Source organism: Phyllostomus discolor, chromosome Y, assembly GCF_004126475.2.
Source record: "Phyllostomus discolor isolate MPI-MPIP mPhyDis1 chromosome Y, mPhyDis1.pri.v3, whole genome shotgun sequence".
In the NCBI taxonomy this organism is placed as follows: Eukaryota; Metazoa; Chordata; class Mammalia; order Chiroptera; family Phyllostomidae; genus Phyllostomus; species Phyllostomus discolor.
Window position 1 is genome coordinate 2,980,382 of NC_050199.1, and position 19,958 is coordinate 3,000,339.

At 58.1% G+C, this 19,958-nt stretch overlaps 1 protein-coding gene across 2 annotated transcripts in view; it reads right to left on the bottom strand.

Annotated features, from left to right (window-relative positions):
• ANOS1 (anosmin 1) overlaps window positions 1-19,958 on the bottom strand; it is a 93,111-nt gene that overhangs the window by 52,316 nt on the left and 20,837 nt on the right. For both annotated transcript variants that reach the window (XM_036017222.1, XM_028503751.2), the window contains exon 2: window positions 13,721-13,768. In XM_036017222.1, the coding sequence (XP_035873115.1) occupies window positions 13,721-13,768 (48 nt within the window). The remainder of the gene's footprint in view (window positions 1-13,720; window positions 13,769-19,958) is intronic.

Here is a 19,958-nt window from a genome sequence, read left to right on the forward strand (position 1 = left end):
GACCCCAGCAGGCCCAGTCCCCGTGTGCAAAGCCCCCCCAGGCAGGGGACATGCAGGTCAGGCAGCGGCTACAGCAATGGGGTTGTCCTCAGCCAGGATTCCCAATGTCACCCACATTCATGAAACAGACAAACCCTGGCTGGCGTAGCTCAGTGGATGGAGCGCAGGCTGCGAACCAAAGCATTGCAGGTTCGATTCCCAGTCAGGGTACATGCCTGGGTTGCAGGCCACGGCCCCCAGCAACCACACATGGATGTTTCTCTCTCTATCTCCCTCCCTTCCTTCTCTAAAAATAAATAAGTAAAATCTTAAAAAAAAAAAAAAAACAGACAAACAGCCCGCATCGAAAGGTAAAGGGCAGACATGCAAGGGAGTGGGGACGTGTGGCAACCAGTGAGATATGAACAGGCACTCCCCGGGGGCCTCAGCGGGCCTTGACCGCCAGTCCCAGCTGCCGGCCGCAGCTCCTGCTAGCCGCCAGGAGGAGAGCTGGGTCAGCCCACCCAAGCCCGGTGTGTGGGGGGGGGGAAGCAAGCGGGAGGCCGGGGGAACAATTATTCCCGGTGCGTACGCCACAAGGTGTTTTCTTCTGAGGCCCAGAAATACCCCGTCCTACTAATGGGACACTAAGGGGACGAGTTCATATCTATGAAGACAGACCTTCCTCCCAGCCTGACCCTGACCCTGATCCTGACCCTGACCGCACGCCTGCCTACAGCGTCCCTGCAAAAGGGTCCCGCCTCCCCGCAGCAGCGTGGGCGACCTCACTTCCGTAGGTAGGGCCCGGTGCTCTGTGTCCACAGCCAGGATTCTGTGCAACTGCGTCAACTCCGTCTCCCCGCCATCCGCCGTTCAGAATCCGGGGCGCACTCCACAGCAAACACACCAAGACTCGTCCCATCCGTTCTGGCCTTCACCACGCTCCCACCTCTTCCTCGCACCTGTCTCAGGTCTGCTGGTGTCCAGGCGCAGGGGAGAAGAACAGGGCGTGGCTGACAGCCACCAGGGGCGGGGCCACGGCACGCCCTGTCGTTCTGTGGGGCGCTGTGACACGGGACGTGAGAGAAAGTGGGCCATAGAGGGTGACCCAAGCTCTCATCCTCAGGCGGGCCCTGTCACCTCCCACGTTCCAACGCTTCCCCACAGCCCTGCATCCCCTCCCTCAGGGAGCCAGCTCTCACCTGCAGGTGCGCCAGCCCTGCGGGGTCCCCTTGGGCAGAACGAACCCTCCCCCCACCCATGCCCCCTCCCCTGCCCACGGCTTCGTGTCTCCGCCTTGCTCCCCTCGCCAGCGGCCACATTGAAATTGGCTTCCTGTGCTCCCCGGGCACCGCCTGTGTGAGGAGGGAGCTCCATGAGGGCGTGCAACTGTGTCTGCCTTTCCCGTCGGGCGTCTCAGTCTGGGGCGCACAGTAGGCACTCAACAAACGTTCAGACCGTGAGTGAGGAAGGGGCAGCCTGATGAGACACGTGGGTACAGAGAGGCCGCTGCTGACTGTGCTGTCCAGATTGGCTATGTGGAATGCCGGGCGTGGCAGCAGGGGCTGGAGAATCTAAGTCGACCAAAATAGGGCTGCGGCCCTCGGGGGATTAGCCAGCTGAATCCCTGGGCCCCGGCCACGGCAGGAGCGCCCCTCACAGCTGTGAGCTTCAGGCTCGGCCTCAGGCCCTGCTGCAGGCCCTGTCTTCCAAGTCCAAGGCTCCCAGCCCCCGGCCGCGGCTTTGCCCAGCCCACACACCCCCAGTCCTTGAACTTGACCCTGTCTCCCGCCAGCCGGCAGCAGGAGGTCACGCTCTCTTGGCAGAGGATTAGCAAAGCGTGTTTATATCCAAACAGCTCTGAGTAACGTTAGCTACCAGCCCCCCACTCCCCCCCCCCGCCTCTGCCCCCGGGCTGATAAATCTGTGGTCTGCTCCAGGGGAACAGGACACCGTAAAACACAAACCGGCGGCAGCGTGCCGGAGAGCCCCCGCATGACCCAGTCACACAGGGAGAGATGGCTCGCAGCAGCAGCGGCACAAAAAGCACTTCTGGCCTTTTGCTAAACACTCACCCTGATGGGGACCCAAAAACGTCCCTTTTCCAGCAAGCAAAGAGGATGGGGCATCCCTGCACTCTTGCCTTTACCCCCAGCTGACCCACCTGGTGCGGGAAGAGGAGCAGGTGTTTGAGAATCACGCGTGAAAAGCTTTCAGCACATGCGTGACCTCGAAGTGACATGGAGCCTGCTCTGGCGGGGGGGCCTCCTGTGGTGGCAGCTGTCACGACCCACGTGCCACCGTGACTCACTCTGCTGTTCTCCCTGTAGAACAGCCGAGGAGCTGTCGGAAGGATCTAGAAGAAATGCAACATTGGCGCAGCAAGTGACAACCTTATTTATGAGCGTGAAATGGCGATGTCCAGAAACAAGGTTTTATTGGCACACAGAGCTGTTTCTGGACATGCGGACCACGCAGCGCTGAGGTGATGGGCAGGCACAGCTGGATGGAGATTGGCACAATGTACAATAGCTGAGTGCTGGAAGCAACCTAGGTGCCCATCAGTAAGTGAATGGATCAAAAAACTGTGGTCCATTTACAGGATGGAATTCTATGCAGCAGAAAAAAAGGGAGCTCCTCCCCTTTGCAACAGCTTGGATGGAACTGGAAAGCATTATGCTAAGCAAATCAAGCCAGGCAGTGAAAGACAAATACCATAGGATCTCACTTTAACCTAAACAACAAAACAAACAACCAAGCAAAATATAGCCAAAGACACTGAAATAGAGGACAGACTGACAGTGACCAGAGGAGAGAGGGGAGGGAATTTCAGGGCAGAATGGGAAGGGTTTGCAGGAACAAATATAAAGGACACATGGATAAAAACTGGGGGGGTGGAAATGGGAGGGAGGTGGGGAGGGCTGGGTGGGTGGGCTGGGATGGGAGTAAAGGACAGAAAACTGTATTTGAACAATGATTAAAATAAAATTTTTTAAAAAAAGAGAGATTGAGACAGGATGTCCCACTAAGCCCCGAGTCCTCGTTAGCTGGCCCTTTGGAGAAAAATAACTGCCAACCCGTGCCCTGCTCCCTCAACCCCTCCCCCAAACACAGCAGGGGCCAGGAACCGTGCCGTGGGCGCTCACCCCGGGTTCAGGAAAAGGAACGGAAGTTGTCCACCAGATTCCGACCTTTATGCTAAGGTTGCAAGGAGCCCGGGTGCTGGGAATGGTTCTCTCTGATCTCCTAAAGCAGTTGGGGGGAGGGGGGGCGGGGTGAGAAAGCAAGTTTATCTCAATAGGAAGGTTGCAGCTGAGACGGAGCAGAGAGGGGGGTGTTATCAGAAGGGGGGCCTTCCGTCTGACCCCCCCCGTAGGGTTGGGAGTGAGCGGAGCTGTGAATGAGGCCCTTTGAGGCCCAGAAGGCGGGATTCGATAGCACGTTATCTGTGACACCGGCCCAGCCCGGGGGGCTCGCCAGCAGTAGGACTTGGGGATCCCGTGGAGGTAACAGGAGTAGCAGTGAGGAGGCTGGGGGCAGCCTGCAGGGTTTGCGCCTGCACCCCATGCCCCAGCCCGCTGGCAACACGGCCGGTGGCACCCCCGCCGACGCCGCACACTGGGAGGAAATCCTGCCTGGGGTGAGGGGACCCCGCCCCCTCTGCACCAGGGACCCCTGCTGCCCGGTAACACTGTCCTGTTGACAAACGCCACGTGACCTTGGCAGGTTGTCAGCTCCTCTGTTCTCCCCGATTCTGTGACAGTCGGACTCTGGCTTGCTCTCGCCACACGGGGAAGGCACACGGAAACACTTAACCCAGCTCTTCCTGCAGAAAAACTCGAAGAAGAAGTGAACGTCGCTGGAAGGGAGGACCGGTGGTCCCCCGCCGGACCGGCCGCTCCCGGGGCTGTGTTTGGAGGCGGGCTACTCCCAGTATCCCCCAGGCCTCGGGCCCCCGAGACAGATCCCAGCGCCCCAGACCCTGCTGCTGCCAGAGGAACACGCGGGAAGGAGACGCCCCCAGGGAGAACATCGGGGTGCGTGGCGGCACAACTGTGGGGTGAAGCAGAGACGGTCCTGTTTCCTTCCCCGAGGACCTGGGGTGGGTGTGTGCGGGCTTCCCCAGAAGCAGGACGGTTGGTCCCCTGCGCTCGTCCGGACACCCACAGCTGAGGTCTGAAGGACCAAAGTATCTCCTCCCTGGGGCCGCTCCGTCACTGGTCGCCACGGCTCCAAGGCATTCAGGGATGCATGAAAGGCTGCCCGGCTCTGGGCTCCAGGGACCCCCCCACCCCACCCCGAGACGGAACGCTCGACATGCTCCCAAGTCCAGGGAGCAAACTGGACCCTCGGGGTTGGCGCTGGGTGAAGCGGTGGCCCCTGTCCAGAAGTCGGACATGCACACCGCCCGAGATAAGGGGCCCGAGTGCCTGTGTTTCCTGCCCGTCTCCAGACTGCCTGATAGCCGGGAAAGTCAGCTCTCGGCCGGCCCGCTTCCCCTGGCGTGCCCTGGGGTGGGTGCCGGCGGCGCCCGGGAGCTGACGGCATCAGCCACGCCGGCTACCGGCCCTCCCGCCTCCCGCCCCAAACTGGCACACGAGCCGGGGCCTTGGGATGGATGCCCAGGGAGAAGCTCTACACTTTAGAAGTTACAAACTCTGCCTGTAGTCTTTCTCCCAGCCCTACCCCGTGGGGTGCTCGGAGTGGCCAAAACATCCCCTTAAAATTCTAGCACGCACCAGGGGTGCCGGGCCAGGTGGGGGCGTAGGGGAATGCTGTGCTCACCTCCCTCCAAGGATCACTTGGGGGGACACGGAGTGAGTGAGTGAGCAGTATTGCTTTCCATTCCGCCTGAGAATCAGGGACGGGGCGGGTTTGGGGAAGGGCAGGCAGTGACAGGCAACGCAGCCCAGCTCACAGGGCCCAGGGCTCCCGGCCTCGGCCCTGAACCCAAAGAACCACTTCGGTCCCCGGCATTGCTCAGCCCCTCTCACGCCGACGGCAGGGGAAACGCGTTTAAATCAGGGCCCCGTGACGGAGAGTTTTCAGGGGCCCGTCCAGCGGAAATGACCAGCCAGCCGGGGGCTGATTCGGAGCTTGGGGTGCAGCTGGCTGGGGCGTGCACCTGCTCTGATGGAAGAACGCCAGAAGGGAAGGAGAGGAAGGACAGACATCCCAGAAGCACAGCCCGCGGGCCGTGGTCCGCCTGCCCGATCGCAGAGGGCCAAGGCTGGCATCTTACTCCTGTGAGCGTCTGGCGACAGAGCCAGAGGCTGCCAGCGTGTACTCTCCGTGTGGGGAGGTTTCATTCCTGCTGCTGGCAATGCACCACGGATACAATGTTGCACGGCCAAGGCCAAGGCCCGATGAGCAAGTTCGCCTTGAGACAAGCCACGCCCTCTCAGCCATTTCAGATTCCCCCGGCGTTCACGCCTTTTTCTAATATTCTCCATGACCAGTGGGAACAGGCAAGTGCGGAGGCCGCTCATTGTGTCTTTGTCTCCACACGAGACACACACACTCGCACACACACACACACACAATACGACGAGGAGACAGGCACAGGGGCGCGGAGGACAAAAGGGGAGGGTGGGGAGCAGAGCCCAGCCCGGCGCACTCCTGGGCACGAAGATGCAGCACCCAACGTCTTGGAGATCCCACCTGCATCTAGCAAGGCCGGCGACAGGTTTGCCAGGAACCAGAACGCGTCCGCACCCACCCCGGTTCACAGGACGCTTGCGAGACGGCCCAGATTTACAGCCGATCGGGCCACACAGTCCAGGGCCTTTGTCAGCCACGACCCGGCGCTCGGAAGGGATTACCCCGGCGCCCGGAGGGCCCCGGCGAGCAGGCACGGCCGCCGTGTGAATGCCGGGCCTCCGCACACTGTGCTCAGTGAGGCAGATAAAACCAGGTTAAAGGCTCATTTAGTGCCTCAGAATGCAGCCCGAGGAGGCCTCGTCCTGGGGCGGGAGGGGGGGGAGAAAGGCGGGGGGAGGGTTATCCCCAGTGCAGGCATTCTTTGCTGGCACAAAAAGGGGAAACGGGCGGACAGTGGGGCGTCAAAGCCCACGCTCGCCTGCCCCCGGGACACCCCCCACCACCCCCACCCTCGCCGGAGGAGAGCTCCCTGACCACGCCCTCCCCGGCGGGCGCCAAGGCAGGAATCTTCCCGGGGTCCTCACCCCCACCCCCACCCCCAGCCTTTGTGGGGCTGCTCTTGGGAAACGGGCATTCATTCATCGGCAGCCACCCAAGTTCAGTGTCTCGGCTGTGAGAACGGAGGGGGCCGCACGCCGGCGCCGCCGGCCAAAGCCCGCCCTGTGTCAGCCAGCCTTTGCGGAGGCCCGGCAGCACCCCCGTTTCCTGCCAGCAAGGCCCCCACCCTGGCAGGGCAGAGGAGCCCGCAGGGGCGGGGGCGCCCGGGAAAGGGTGTTTGCTGGCGGGGCACGAGGCCGCTGCCAGCCCCGCGGCGTCCACGCTTCGGGTACACGGCCCCCCTGCGCGGAGGCTGACCCGGACTCGGTCCCCTGCCGTTCTGCACAGCTCGGGGTTTCACAAGGGGGTGTGGTGGCGGGGGGAGGCCGCTCTCCCACCCACCGGCGAGCTGCCTCCCTCCCCGCCCATGTTTGACTTGCCCCCCCCCCCACCCCTGCTGTCTGCAACGGTCAAGTCGCTCGTCAGCGTGAACGGAGCCCTCGTGTCTAATGACAAGGTCACCGCAGCTCCCTCGCTGTCGCTGGAGGGGGGGGGGGTGCGGTGACCAGGATGCCACCCGGGCTCACACACCTCTCTTTCTCCAGGCTTACATTTTCCGTGCGGACCCCCAAGGCAGATGGATGGAGAAGGCCCTGCCTGGAAACGACATGAGCATTTCCTGCTGACCGTCATCATAACGAGACAGACACAGAGAGAGAGACAGAGAGACAGAGAGAGACAGAGAGAGAGAGACACACACAGAGAGGGAGAGAGAGAGAGAGAGAGAGAGAGAAGTCTGTACAAAGTGTCCCCTTTACTCATTCCTTCCCCGCCGCACAAGGAAAATGAACTCACCCGCACGGGCTCTGAAAAGGCCCCGATGAGGGAATTCCTTTCTTCATTGTCCGCTTTTAAAGACTGTTCTCTGACCCCCGCTATTTATGGCTTCGGAGCTGTGAAGCCCGGGCCAAACCCCTTTGGCTGCGAATGCTGAGCACGAACAAAAGCTATTCACCTCCATCCCACTTACCTCCTTCCCCGCGTGCACCAGCGTGCCCCGCTCCCTGCCTGCTCTCGCCGCGGCTGGCCAGCACAAGCCTCGGCCTCTTGTGGGTCCACCTGGCACCTCCCTGTGTGGACGGCGGCTCCTGGCCGGTGTGCGGGGACCGGCCGCGGCCCTCACTCTGCAGCCGGACGAGGGCCGGTGTGCGTCCAGAGGTCCCGGGGCCGCCTCTCGGCCGACCATGAAATCGTGCATGAAATGCTCGGGGAAGCCCAACAGCCCCTCGGGGCTGATGTATGGCCCTGTCTCCCTCGTCAAGCGGGGGTCAGGGCCTTTCACAAAGATTCGTAGCGCGCGGCCACAAAGCGGCGCTCCCGTGGGCGAGAGGAATGAGAGAAAGGGGAATCCAAATTTAAAATAATGGGACAAGGCCCCAATATAGGGAGTCAGGGGGGCAAAGTGAGTTCCCCTGGTCGAGGGGAGGCTGTTTTAGCTTTGACCTTTGTGACAGCCCATTCTAAGGGGGAGACGCTCTCTTTGGGGGTGCCATTCACGGGATCCGTGGCCAGGAAATGTGACCAGTGTCTAGAAGATCCAAAGTATCAACTGTGCGCCCAGAATGAGCCTCTCTCCGCACTTCCTCTGAAATATGGCACAGCATGGCATGATGGAGGGATGCCCCAGCACATGCCCGAGTGTCTGGGTGCGGGTGACACTCGCTGAGAATGTCACCCACGTCACCGCAACACGTGACTCCATCGCGGGGGCCCAGCGCACTTGGTAACAGTCTACAGTTGAGTCTCGGGACCCAGGTGTGGATTCCAGGGCGTCTGGAAACGATGTGTCCATCACGCACGTATCAATATTGTTTCTCTCGGGGGCCTGTTGGTGCCACAGGGATCCGAGGAGCTCGATGCTGGGGTCCGAGGGAAGTACGTGTCACCGTGCCACGGCTGTGTGGCCAGGTCGTCATCGCCACACAGCTGGCAGGGCGGCCGTCGGCAGCTCTGACGCCCGCCGTGAAAACAAAAGATCCTAAAGACAACGTGGGTCTGAAGAAAGGGCCGTGGGACCTCCACGCAGGGTCCACCTTAGAAACAGTCATGGTCTCTTCCAACCAGATGACGACAGAAGATACAGCCTCCGTGGTAGAGCCCACCCACACAGTGGCCATCATTCAGGGAGGAAAAATCATGTGCAACCAATGCTCCATTTAGACATCACACACACACACACACACACACACACACACACTTCACCTCGCCCTAAGAGCATCATGCTCCAGGCATCAGATCTTTCAAGCTGGTTCTCTGGCCCACACTAGTTCCAAAAACACCAGGGTAGGTTGCATGTGATTATGGATAGGGCGAAAGAGTTTCTTCCGATTAAAATGAGTAAAAGCTTTCAGAATCTGGAGGAAAGGAAATTATCTGAGTTCGGCATGATGACCTGTCTCCTTTTCGTCAGGAAAGTTACATAGCCAGACTGTGTCTCACTCGCCCAGGGAAAGTAGAGTTGGGATGGAGACCTAGGTGTGTTTCTCCTGGGAGGATTGTTCTAGCAACACAGAGAAACAGTGTTTCCCAGGTGCTCCCCTAACAACAGAGGGAAGCATTGTCTCCGAGGCAAGTCTGGGACACCCCAATTAGGCTGCTCAGAGGAACTCCTGTGCTGGATGGGGTGCAACTGGGCCTCGCCCCCAGGGCAACCAAGGCTGGCCTGCAGGATAGAGGCGAAATGATGAAACCGGAAGAGTGAGGGGGGGCCCCCTAAGTTCTGGGAAGCGTCTTCACCCCAGGGGAGAATCTTTTGACAGGGACCTTCCTTGGGTACGGCCGGGCCACACGGTACACCCTCATGGTCAATGTCTCCGAAATCTGCCGCACCCCCAAAGCTGCGGACACCCCGATCTGTCCCCTGCAGAGCACACAGGCCTCGGTCTCTGGTGGACCTCGGCGTCCCGGGCCGGCTGCCACACCCAGCACACGGTGCTCTGACGGACACGTGACAACGTCCAGACATCTGTCAGACCGTCCTCAGCATGTCATGCGCCCTGACCGACATGCTTTTCACATGTGGAAACTATGTTCCGGGTCGAAAGCCAAACGTGAGGAGGCCTTCTCCGACCGAGAACCTCAGAAGCGTCTTCGCTTGCCTGCTCCCTCCTCTGGCACAAAGACGGCGGACGGCAAGAGATCAGGGAAGGGCGGGGACAGAGACCCACATAGGGTGGCGGGGGGGGGCCCTCCCGCCACAAGCCCGTGCTCTGGAGTGGGCAGCCGGTGGACGGCTGTCACGCCCATGGAAATGAAGGTGGAAAACTGGAAACACATTGCACTTTTCGTATGTCACAGGTTGGACTAAAACCTCAGTAAGAATCTGTGCTTTCCCTTCAATAGCGCTGGTGTGGGAGGCCCGGCCTGGCTCGTTTCTGGCCGGAATGTTGCAGCCGCCGCACGCTGGCCATCACCCCAAAATCCGGGATATCTCTGGTAACAGTTCTCAGCGTGTGGGCAGAGGGCAGCTACCCTGAGACAACAGCAGACCTGCGAGGGTGTTCAGGCTGCCCCCACGCCCCCGGCGGGGATTAGAACCCGGAGCCTGCTGCCTGCCAGGGCCCCCGACAGATGGAGGGAGCTGGGGGGCGGCAAACCCCTAATCACTCCAATCGCTCACTCATCCATGCACCTGCTGTCCTGCCCAACGGGGCCCTGCTGGGGGCCCTCAGCGCTCACACCTCCCTGCCTCCCTCCCCACTTAACAAACGGGGCTTCCACACGGGGCTTTATTCCATGATCTCCGTTACACACTCCCGTTGTGCCGTCCATTTCAAACTCCTCCCTCTGCCTCTCCCCGCCCATTTACACCACAGGCGCTGCACCCCCGAACACTCCTGCCCAGTGACAAGGGGCCGAGTCCTTCCCAAGCCTGCTGCACCCCTATGTCCTCACTCGAGCCTGCGGGTCATTGGACTTTCAGCCACGTAGAGACAGTCGAGTTCAAGGGCTCGGGCCCCCCGCAGAGAGACATCTGGGTAAGCACCAAGGACTCAAGTCGTCCGGGCACTTAGAATGGTGGCACTTACAGCCATGGTGTCACGGGGTCGTCGGGGGGAGCTGCATTTTATTAAGCACACCAACACAAGTTTGCACGCCCAGTTAGTTTCTCAGGGGCACGCTGGCCGGACCGGCACAACCCTGGCAAGTTCTGCTCAGGTGCGGTGCACACAGCTGTCCGCCCCGGCGCTGGTCTGAGACATTCCTCTTCCCGCACTGTCACAGGCTGCTGGCTGCCCCCTAAGGAATTACGCTAAGGAATTAAGGAATAAATAAATAATCTTTATTTATGGAAATCAGGGTGTCGGTGTCCAAACCAAAGGGACTCATCGGTCCGTTTGAGGTGTTTCCTCCAGCAGCCTCCCCCTTGCAGCCGCACAAGCCTGCACGTCCCTGGAAAATCATTGCCCAGGGCGGTTCTGCCGATGGACGTACTGGCCATTTCCCCAGCACATCTGCACGGTGGACATTAAACACGCTCAGTCGGCATCAGCTTTGTCCTCGAATTGGACGGCGTCACGTCAGGGGACATTGTGGCAGTATCAGCAAGTTTTACAATAGCCTTTCAATGTCTTAAAATACAGAAAACGCCTGGCTGGCGTAGCTCAGTGGATGGAGCGCAGGCTGCAAACCAAAGCATCGCAGGTTTGATTCCCAGTCAGGGCACATGCCTGGGTTGCAGGCCATGGCCCCCAGCAACCGCACATGGATGTTTCTCTCTCTCTCTCTCTCTTTCTCCCTCCCTTCCCTCTCTAAAAATAAAGAAATAAAATCTTTAAAAAAATACAGGAAGCATCTGTTGTTGCTTGGAATCGGAGAGAAATGCGGGGCGTCCCACACAGCCCATTCCCACGAGATTCCGTTTCCCTCCCAGAGACAGGTTTTCTTGGGCACCGGTCTGTGGATTTGCGGCTGCCACCGCATAAACCAGGAAGCGTGTAACCCGACACGAAAGCCGTGGTGAGCAGTCACGTTCGGCCTCTGTGGCAGCGCTCCCGCCCTGACCCCGTAACCCTCGCAGCTGTGCGGCGACTCCGGCCAGAGGTGCGTGCGGGCGCCGCCCCGGCCCTCCTTGCCTCCCCAGCTGGCTCCGCAGGAACCTGGGAAAGGACCGGGAACGGGGAGCTGGAGCCCTCGCAGGCACCAGACTGCCTCCGAGATCAAAGCCCCTGGCCCGGGCACCCAGACCGAGTGGCGGCTCTGCGACACGCACCCTCCGAACCAAACGGGAGGCCCGCCAGGTGAGGCAGTGGCCACCCCCAAAAGGAGCAGAAGAGGAGGGTGCATGCAGTCCCCAGACACAGGGGGGCTGCCGCCAGGGGGCCACCATGAGGTGCGAGGTTCAGAGGTCACGGAGCACATCACAGGAGGGGGCTTCTATAAAGTAAATGCGTGACTTTCCTGCAAACACGCAAGGGTGTGGGTCACAGACCCGATGTAACTCGGAGACCACTGCAGGCACCAGGCAGGCGTTGCCTGTGGGGCCAAGGAGACAGCCAGGGGGTATAAACAGAGGCCGGCCCCTTCCGAGGCTGGAACGGACGGACAAACAGCTGGGGAAGGGCCTGTTTATTCCCTGGACAAGTGTCTTGGCCTGCCTTCCCAGGGACCAGAGCCGTCCCATCACCGCTGCTCTGCACGCAGCGGGGCAGGAAAACAGCTCCAAGAGCTGCCTCAGGGATTGGGGCCGGGGAGAGGGGAGGGCAGGTGCTCGGGGGAGGGGCAGTGGGGGGGCGGAAATGAGCTCACGTTCCGGAGGGAGGTTGCCGGTGACCGGGCTTCCCAGCCAGGAGCCAGAAACGGGCAGAAAATGGGCAGTTTGTGTAAAATACTACATAAACCTGACTTTTTAACATGCATGCAGAAAGCTCTCTCAGCGATGTCATTTCTGGGTGTTTTTATTCTGGTTCTTTTGGGGTTTTTTAATCTCCCGTCGCCATACCACCCACTGCGTGTGCGTGCCTACATGTCCTCACCCAGGAAATGAACCGCGCACCCCTGTATCCTGAAGACCCAGGGGAAAAGCCCACCCGTGCTCCTTGAAGCTCAGAAGACACACACATCATCATCCTTCTGTGCAAAGGTCTGTAGCGACGATAGCATCCAAAGCAGCCACACTGTGATTCACACGTACGAGTCCTTCCCAGGATTCGGACTAAATACGGCCCTTTGTAACCTGTGCCAAGGCTTCCATTGCAGTTAGCCATGGCTTGTGGGTTCACACGGTAGCTTTCAGGCCAAAGGAGTGGGTTTCTGTTCTGCAAACCTCGGTCTCAGGGGTGAGCCCTGATCAGCCCGTGACACATGTGGTTTAGCAGCCCGCAGTGCCCAGAGCTGCGGTGTGTTTCGCTGGGGTGTTTCGGATGCAGCGCATCAGGGAGCTGCAGGGACCAGGGGAGAGAGCTAGAGACCCAGGCACGGAAGAGAACTGGACAAACAAAGTGAACCTAGTTCCAGTGAACCTCTTTCACTCAAGTGGCAAGTGGATAAAAAAGGATCAGTCCACTTTCTGATGGGATGAGGAGAAAGGGGGTGCTTGAATGGGAAATGATAGTGAAACGAACAATTGTTGTCTCCATAACACCCAACGAAGACAAAATTGAAACACACTACTTAGGAAATTTAGTCAGCTTCATGGAGATTGTGTGTGTGTGTGTGTGTGTGTGTGTATAAAATAAATTAACCGCAGTAAGAGGTTAGCAACAGTGGATTGAGCTCGGGCTGTGAACCAAAGTGTCACAGGTTCGATTCCCAGCCAGATTACATGCCTGGGTTGCAGGCCACAGCCCCCAGCAACCACACATTGATGTTTCTCTCTCTCTCTTTCTGCCTCCCTTCCATCCCTAAAAAGTAAATAAATAAAGTCTTTGAAAAAAACCTACCTCTTGAGTGGAGCCAAAGAGCCTCATATTGTGAGGTTTCGGGAGCGAGGCACAAAGTGTATGCCATGAACAATGTACATGAGTGTCACGACACGTGCAGAGCTCACGTGAGCAGCATGAAGTGCTCCCCATGGAAAAGAGACTGTGCACTGGAAGAATCAAAGTGTTTCACCAGCAATTCTTCCACCCAGAGAAACCATACACCAAATAACTTAGGTCTACGTAAAATGTACTACATCTTCTGGTCTAATCAGAAGGTGCTACCTCCTTAAATTTTTTTTGTTCAAAACCTCACAGAATAGAGAGAAAAATGAGGGGGGGAGGTGCAGATGACGATCCAGGCACCCCCTGACGCTAACGAGCACACACCCTACATGTGTGACCCCCCCCCACAGAGGTGCAGATACATTGTAGCAACGTTGGCGCCCAGCTTTCAATTTCGTTCCACAAAAAGCATACAGTGTAGCCATGGCTGTGGACCGGGAGAGCAGTACCCTGCATTTCTCTGTGCTTCGATTTCCCAACTTCCAGGGACTCTATAATTATTCCACAATGAAACATTTAAAAAAAAAAAAATATGAACACAGTCATGAAGAACCTACCTTAGAACATTGCTTGTGATTCTGGCACCAAACCAGGGAACTGTTGTTCTGTGAAAAGAAAAAGAAAATATCAACACGTTACAAACTTTTCCGAGGAAAAACTACCAAGACATTTAGGGGTGTGAATGGACTTTTTTAATATTTGCCTGAACTGGAGACCAGGGTTGCAGCCCTGAGAGCGGTGTTTAGAAAATGTGTTTCTGACAGAAGTCCGGTTGTGCCCTTGACTTGACGATAGAAACAAAGACGATGTATAAATGAATCCGGCTTCCAAGCCATGCCCAAGGGAGGAAGAGTGAGCAGGAAAATGCACACTCAGACCTGCCCGTCAGAGCAGCTTTGGTGAGGTGTCACCCGGGGGGGACACCCAGCAGGCTCTGAGCTGCCTGTCCGGAGCAGCCTCCTCCTTCCTGTTTACTGGGCGAGTGACATGGACCAGGAATGAACCACCCCCGTGGGCCAGTGTATCCACCTGTAAGGCAAAGGGAAAATCTCACATGGGAGGTCGCTGGGATGAGCCAACAAAATAATGCACGTGCATCGGCATCCCCTCATTAGACAACAAATCGTCAGACCCATCCCCAACATGCAAATGTCTGCCTAGAAGCTTCTCGTCCCACACGTTGAAGACTTTGGTCACCGCTTTGCCTTTGGTGGTGATGTTTTCCGCCCAATGACGCTGGGCCGGGGCACTTGGGAGAGACAGAAGCCACCGTCTCCCAGTGATGAAGACGTCCCGTCGTGACCTCCCGGTCTTGGAAGTTCAAGTTCGGGAAGGGGCTGAGATAGCTCGAGTCCTGTTTGAACGTCTACATGGCTCATTTTTTTTCATAAGTTTTAACTCTTTTTTTTTAAAGATTTTATTTTTTCTTTATCTTTAGAGAGGGAAGGGAGGGAGATAGAGAGAGAGAAACATCCATGTGCAGTTGCTGGGGGCCGTGGCCTGCAACCCAGGCATGTGCCCTGACTGGGAATCGAACCTGTGACTCTTTGGTTCAAAGCCCGTGCTCCATCCACTGAGCTACACCAGTCAGGGCTCATTTTTAAGAGCATCAGAGTGGACGTTGGTTTGCAGTTATATTTTTTAAAAAACCTGAAATAATAACATCTTCCAAAAATACTTGTCATAACTTTATTGAGATAAAAGTCACATGCCTGCAAACCCCTTATTTAAAGGGTACGATTTGGTGGCTTTTAAGTACAGTCACCAGGCCATGCGACGCTCTGCCGATCCTTTTTAACCTTTCCATCAACCCAGAAAGAAAGAAGCCCCCGCCCCCTGCTCGCCCCCCTCCCCCCGGCCGCGGGCGGCCACAGGCCTGCTGCCCGACTCCCACTCTGTAGCCTGCCCTCCCCTGGGCGTCTCCCGTGAAAGCAACGACCCCACACGTGGCCTTCTGTGCCTGGCTGCGTGCACTCGCCTGCTAACCTACTACCTCGTGCTAAGTGCCGGGGTTTTTTGCTTCATCTCAATCGCCGACTGGATCGGCAGCTCGTTCCCGTGTGTTGTCCGATTCCATGGCGTGGCGAGGCCCGGTATGGGTCCTTCCCCTGCCGGTACTGTGTCTCACTGAGTCCCGTTTCTAATAACATGTCTGCATAGCGCGGGGGTCCCCCAAACCCCTGGATGGATCTCAGGTGGGCGGGCTGAGCCCTTCTCCTTCTGCAGGGGGAAGAGGGCGGGGCTAAGATCTGTCAGGCCCGCGGGAAAGCTGAGGGGCGAAACCTCTCCACCCTGCGGCCCCCCGTGCTCCGTGGTGGTCCCTGCGCGGGCTGGCTCCTGCCGGGGCGTCCCAGGAGCGGGGCTGTCAGAGCGTCCTGCCCCCACGGGCGTGTTCCGTGCCGAGCACCCCCAAGGCCCTTGTCAAGAGACCGGGTGCACGCGGCTTCCAGAAGATGCTTATTGATCAGGGCCACAGTCTGAGCGCGTTTGGCCTGCTGCAGGCCCTCCAGGTCGGAGGGTCCTGCGGCTTGCTCCGAGAACGAGCCGTGGGGCCGGCTTCCCGGCCCTTTCCCCTGTCGGCCTTTCTTCCCCCGGACGGACGACCGGAGCCTCTGCACGGGACCAGGGGCCCCTCTCTGCCCCTGCGTGTCCTGCACGGCTGTCCGGGGATGTGTCCCAGCCTCCTCTGCCGGGGGTCCGTGCTGGCTTGGACCTGAACCTGAGCTCCCCAACCGCAGGGCAGCCAGGGAGGCAGGTGGTGCTGTTTCCGCTCAGCCCCAAACGATGCACCGGCCCCTGCGGGCGCCAGACACAGATGTCCATCAAAGCAACACCCTGGGACCCGGCTGCACAAGTGGGCGTGGCCGGGTACGTGGGCGTGGCCAAACAAGTGGGCGTGGCCACCGCTGCCAGCCGAGGGCTTGCTGGCGGTAATACTGCTGAGAGGTCGCCTGAGTATGACATGGTGGTTACCAAGATGCGTGGCCGCTTTCCTGCAGCGGGCCCTGGCGCTGCCGTCTGGCATACGCATCAGCATCGTCCACCCGACCCAGGAGGCGGTGCCCTGCTCCCCAGTGAACAGACAGGGCCTCGGCCAGCCGACTGAGGCGTGCACAGTCGCAAAGCCAGTGGCTGCAGCCAGCCACAGGGGCACAGGGTGTGTCTCCGGCTGGGGGTGCGATCCCAGGGGCCTGGGCCAGCCCCAGCCTCTAACCTCGCAGGGACAGGGGAGAGGTGGGCCCACAGCCCCGCATCTCGGGGACATCCGGGTGGGTGCACACAGACAATACAGCAGGAGAGTGGATGTTGGTGTATCGCTGGAAATAAAACTCTTTCAGTTCATGTCAGAGGGGTGAAAAAAAATAAACCAGAAAGAGCTGTCCGGAGTTGTCTTCCGAGTTCATGTGGATAACACCCTTCTGCCCTGGCTGGCGTAGCTCAGTGGATTGAGCACGGGCTACGAATCAGGCATTAGAGGTTCGATTCCCAGTCAGGGCACATGCCTAGGTTGCAGGCCATGGACCCCAGCAACCACACATTGATGTTTCTCTCCCTCTGTCTCTCTCTCTCTCCCTTCCCTCTCTAAAAATAAATAAATAAAATCTTAAAAAAAAAAAAGATAACACCCTCCTGCTGCCCCAGACAGTGGGCGAAAGGGCTGACCCCCGACAACAACCATGGAGAGAAGGCAGCAGCAGGGAAGACTGCCAGCAGGGACCCCGAGGACAACCGGGGTGCCCGCACCCGTGGGCTCAGCCGCCTTCTGAGCCCACAAAGAAACCCACATGCGCAGGGCCTGCCAAGCTGCTCCCGAGTCCCTGAGAGTTACCATCAGTGCCGGTCCCCACCCCACGCAGGTTCATCTCCGGCCGGATTTCCCACTGACCGTGGGCCAGAGAAAGCCCCACCGTTAGAAGGAAACTTTCAGGGCGACAGCAGGCCACCCCAGAAGACTGTGTACTATGACGGTACCGACTTTTAGGACCAAAGACAGCTTGTTAAAGGGTGCCCGGGGAGATGAGAAACATCCTCCGGGCAAAGTGCTTAGCAGGATACCCAGGGCGTGTCATCGGGGGAGGGAGAAGCGCCTTGCTTTCCGGTTAGGGCTGCATTTACCAGTTGGGGGTGGGGGGCTCAATCCCAAGTTGGGAATCTCCCAGTCTGACGGGCCACACGCATCCATGCTCACTGAGGTGGCGGCGAGGCCGAGAAGGGGGCCCACCACGCTCTCCTCCCCGGCGGGTGCCAGCCCCTCCTCCCTGTTTGCCAAGGTGAGCAGCGGGCAGTGCCGGCACTTCAGCCTCCATTTCCCGGGCCTGGCCACTGTCGCTCTTGGACGGGGAACGGTCTGTCTCAGGGACTATAAACACTTTCCAGAGCATTCTTTGTCTTTGGGACATATGCACGGAGTTTTTCCACACACACACACACACACACACACACGCACCTTCTTCGAAATGCGTCCATCTCTTCTTCGCATTTCGTTTTCCTTCCTGGCTTCTGTTTTCCTTCAAACAACCCCTCCCCCTGGTTAAGCTTTTGCAGCAACTAACACTCTGGCCTTCATCTGTCATCCTTCTCCACACTCTTCCTCTCCACAAAGAGCTTCTAAGAAGCCGGGCTCCTGCTGGCACGGGTGTCTGTAAACCCCCCCTACCCCGCCGCCGTGTTCCCGCCAGGTGTGCGCCCTCCGCCGAGGGCGCTTACCTGCCGTGCGCTCTTCCGAGCAGGTGAGCAGCAGCAGAAAAACACCAGCCCCGCTGCAGCCTGCCGCCCCGGGGGAAGTTCTGGCACGCAGCTTACAATAGCTCTCCCCAGGTAAGCCACCTGACAAGGAAAATAAGACACGGTCTTTGCCCTGCCGCCCCGATCTGGCGTGAAGCCAACGAAACACAGAGGCGGAGAGAGCACGAGGCTGTCGTTGCCTGTAGACCCAGGGCCAGGGCCGGGCCGGGGCCGCCAGGCAGGATCAGACGGCGGGGCTTTTGAAGGGGCCGCAGGGATGACATCCCGTGTCTTATTGGCTTTACCAGATCAAACGCCAACGCCCGCCCGTCCCCCTTTCAAAGGGTGTGTGCGGGGAGTCCCGTCACCTGCCTCCCACGTTGTTTCCGTGACACGCTCGGGGTTTTTGCACAAAGCCTTTTGAGTTTTCTTTTTTCTCTCCTTCAGGCAAAACGGAGGCTTCAAAAGCTTCGAAGGAAGAAGACACCCCATTCCCTCAGACGCAACCCCCGAGGAGGGGAGAGAGAGGTGAAGGAAAACCGGTTATCGAGACACTGCCGTCTGAAAACAGGAGAGGGTGTTGTAATTATCACAGGTCGCACTCTCCTTTCAACCCGACCAGGTGTGGCGGGGGGGGGGGGGGGGCTGTCTCGGCAGGGGGCATCCGCTGGCAGTTTTGGAAAAACACCGAAGTCTTGTCCAGCGCAGGACAGAAGGTAGGACCCTGAGACCATGCTAGAAAACCCACAGCAGATGGCACCGTGACCTGTCATCCACCCTGTAACCCTGCAAAGCATCAGCTGTTTCTCCCGATTTCGTTCTTATTTGGTTTTCACGTCACATGTGAGTGTAAAAAATAAAAGCAGGGCTGTGAACCAAAGTGTTGCAGGTTCGATTCCCAGTCAGGGCACATGCCTGGGTTGCAGGCCACGGCCCCCAGCAACCGCACATGGATGTTTCTCTCCCTCTCTCTCTCTCTCTCTCTCTCTCCCCCCCCCTCCCTTCCCTCTCTATAAATAAATAAATGAATAAAATCTTTTTAAAAAATAAATAAAAATAAAAGCTGGCATTAAAATTTAAATGAATCCACTTCCATCGAGGATATTTTCCTAAGTCTCTTGGGACCATGGAATAATCTATTTGATTTCATTTCTTATTACCAGGATGTTCTTTTCTCTCATTCATACACACGGGAGTTTCTCGTGTATTCAACAGCGGCTAAAAGAGGATGCCACAGCGCTCAACTTGAGACTAACCCTTTCCACAGCTCAAAAGACTTTTTTAAAAAAAATCTTTGCACCCTGGCTGGCGTAGCTCAGTGGACTGAGCGCGGGCTGCGAATCAAAGCATCTCAGGTTCGATTCCCAGTCAGGGCACATGCCTGGGTTGCAGGCCACGGCCCCCAGCAACCGCATATGGATGTTTCTCTCTCTCTTTCTCCCTCACTTCCCTCTCTAGAAATAAAGAAAATCTTTAAAAAAAAAAGACAGTTCTTAAAAAAAAAAAAAGAAGGACCCTAATGTGACCTGTGGACTCTGGTGATCCGGACGAGCCCCGGGAAGGTCCATCACGGTGACAAATGTCCCTTTGCGGGGGTGGGGGAGATGCTCATAGGGGGACCTGAGGTCCCACAGGGGTGTATGGGAACTCCTTGGATTTCTGCTCCATGCTGGTGTAAACCTAAAACTTCTCCAACACAGAGGCTCCCAAAAAGGGGGGAAAAGGAGGTGTTGTGTATTTTTGGTTCCTGAGTAAGATTTCTTTCCAAGTTATGACTCATTCCCAGTGAAAAGCCTGGACTTTTCATCCCCCATTCCTGAAGGGGAAATTCCCTCTGCTTCCTACAGACACATCCCACCGGGTGCTCCCGGAACACGGTGGTGACCACACCCATAGGCCTCCCCCCTCCCCACAAGCCTGCACTGGAATGCGGCCCCGCACACACCTGGCGGCTGGCGTGGGAATGAGAACCTCAGCCAGTGCTGTCCCTGCACCCGGCCCTTCTGCCTCTACCGGCTCAGCTCTGATGCACTGCAAATGCCCCTTCCTCCAGGAAGCCCTCCCTGACCA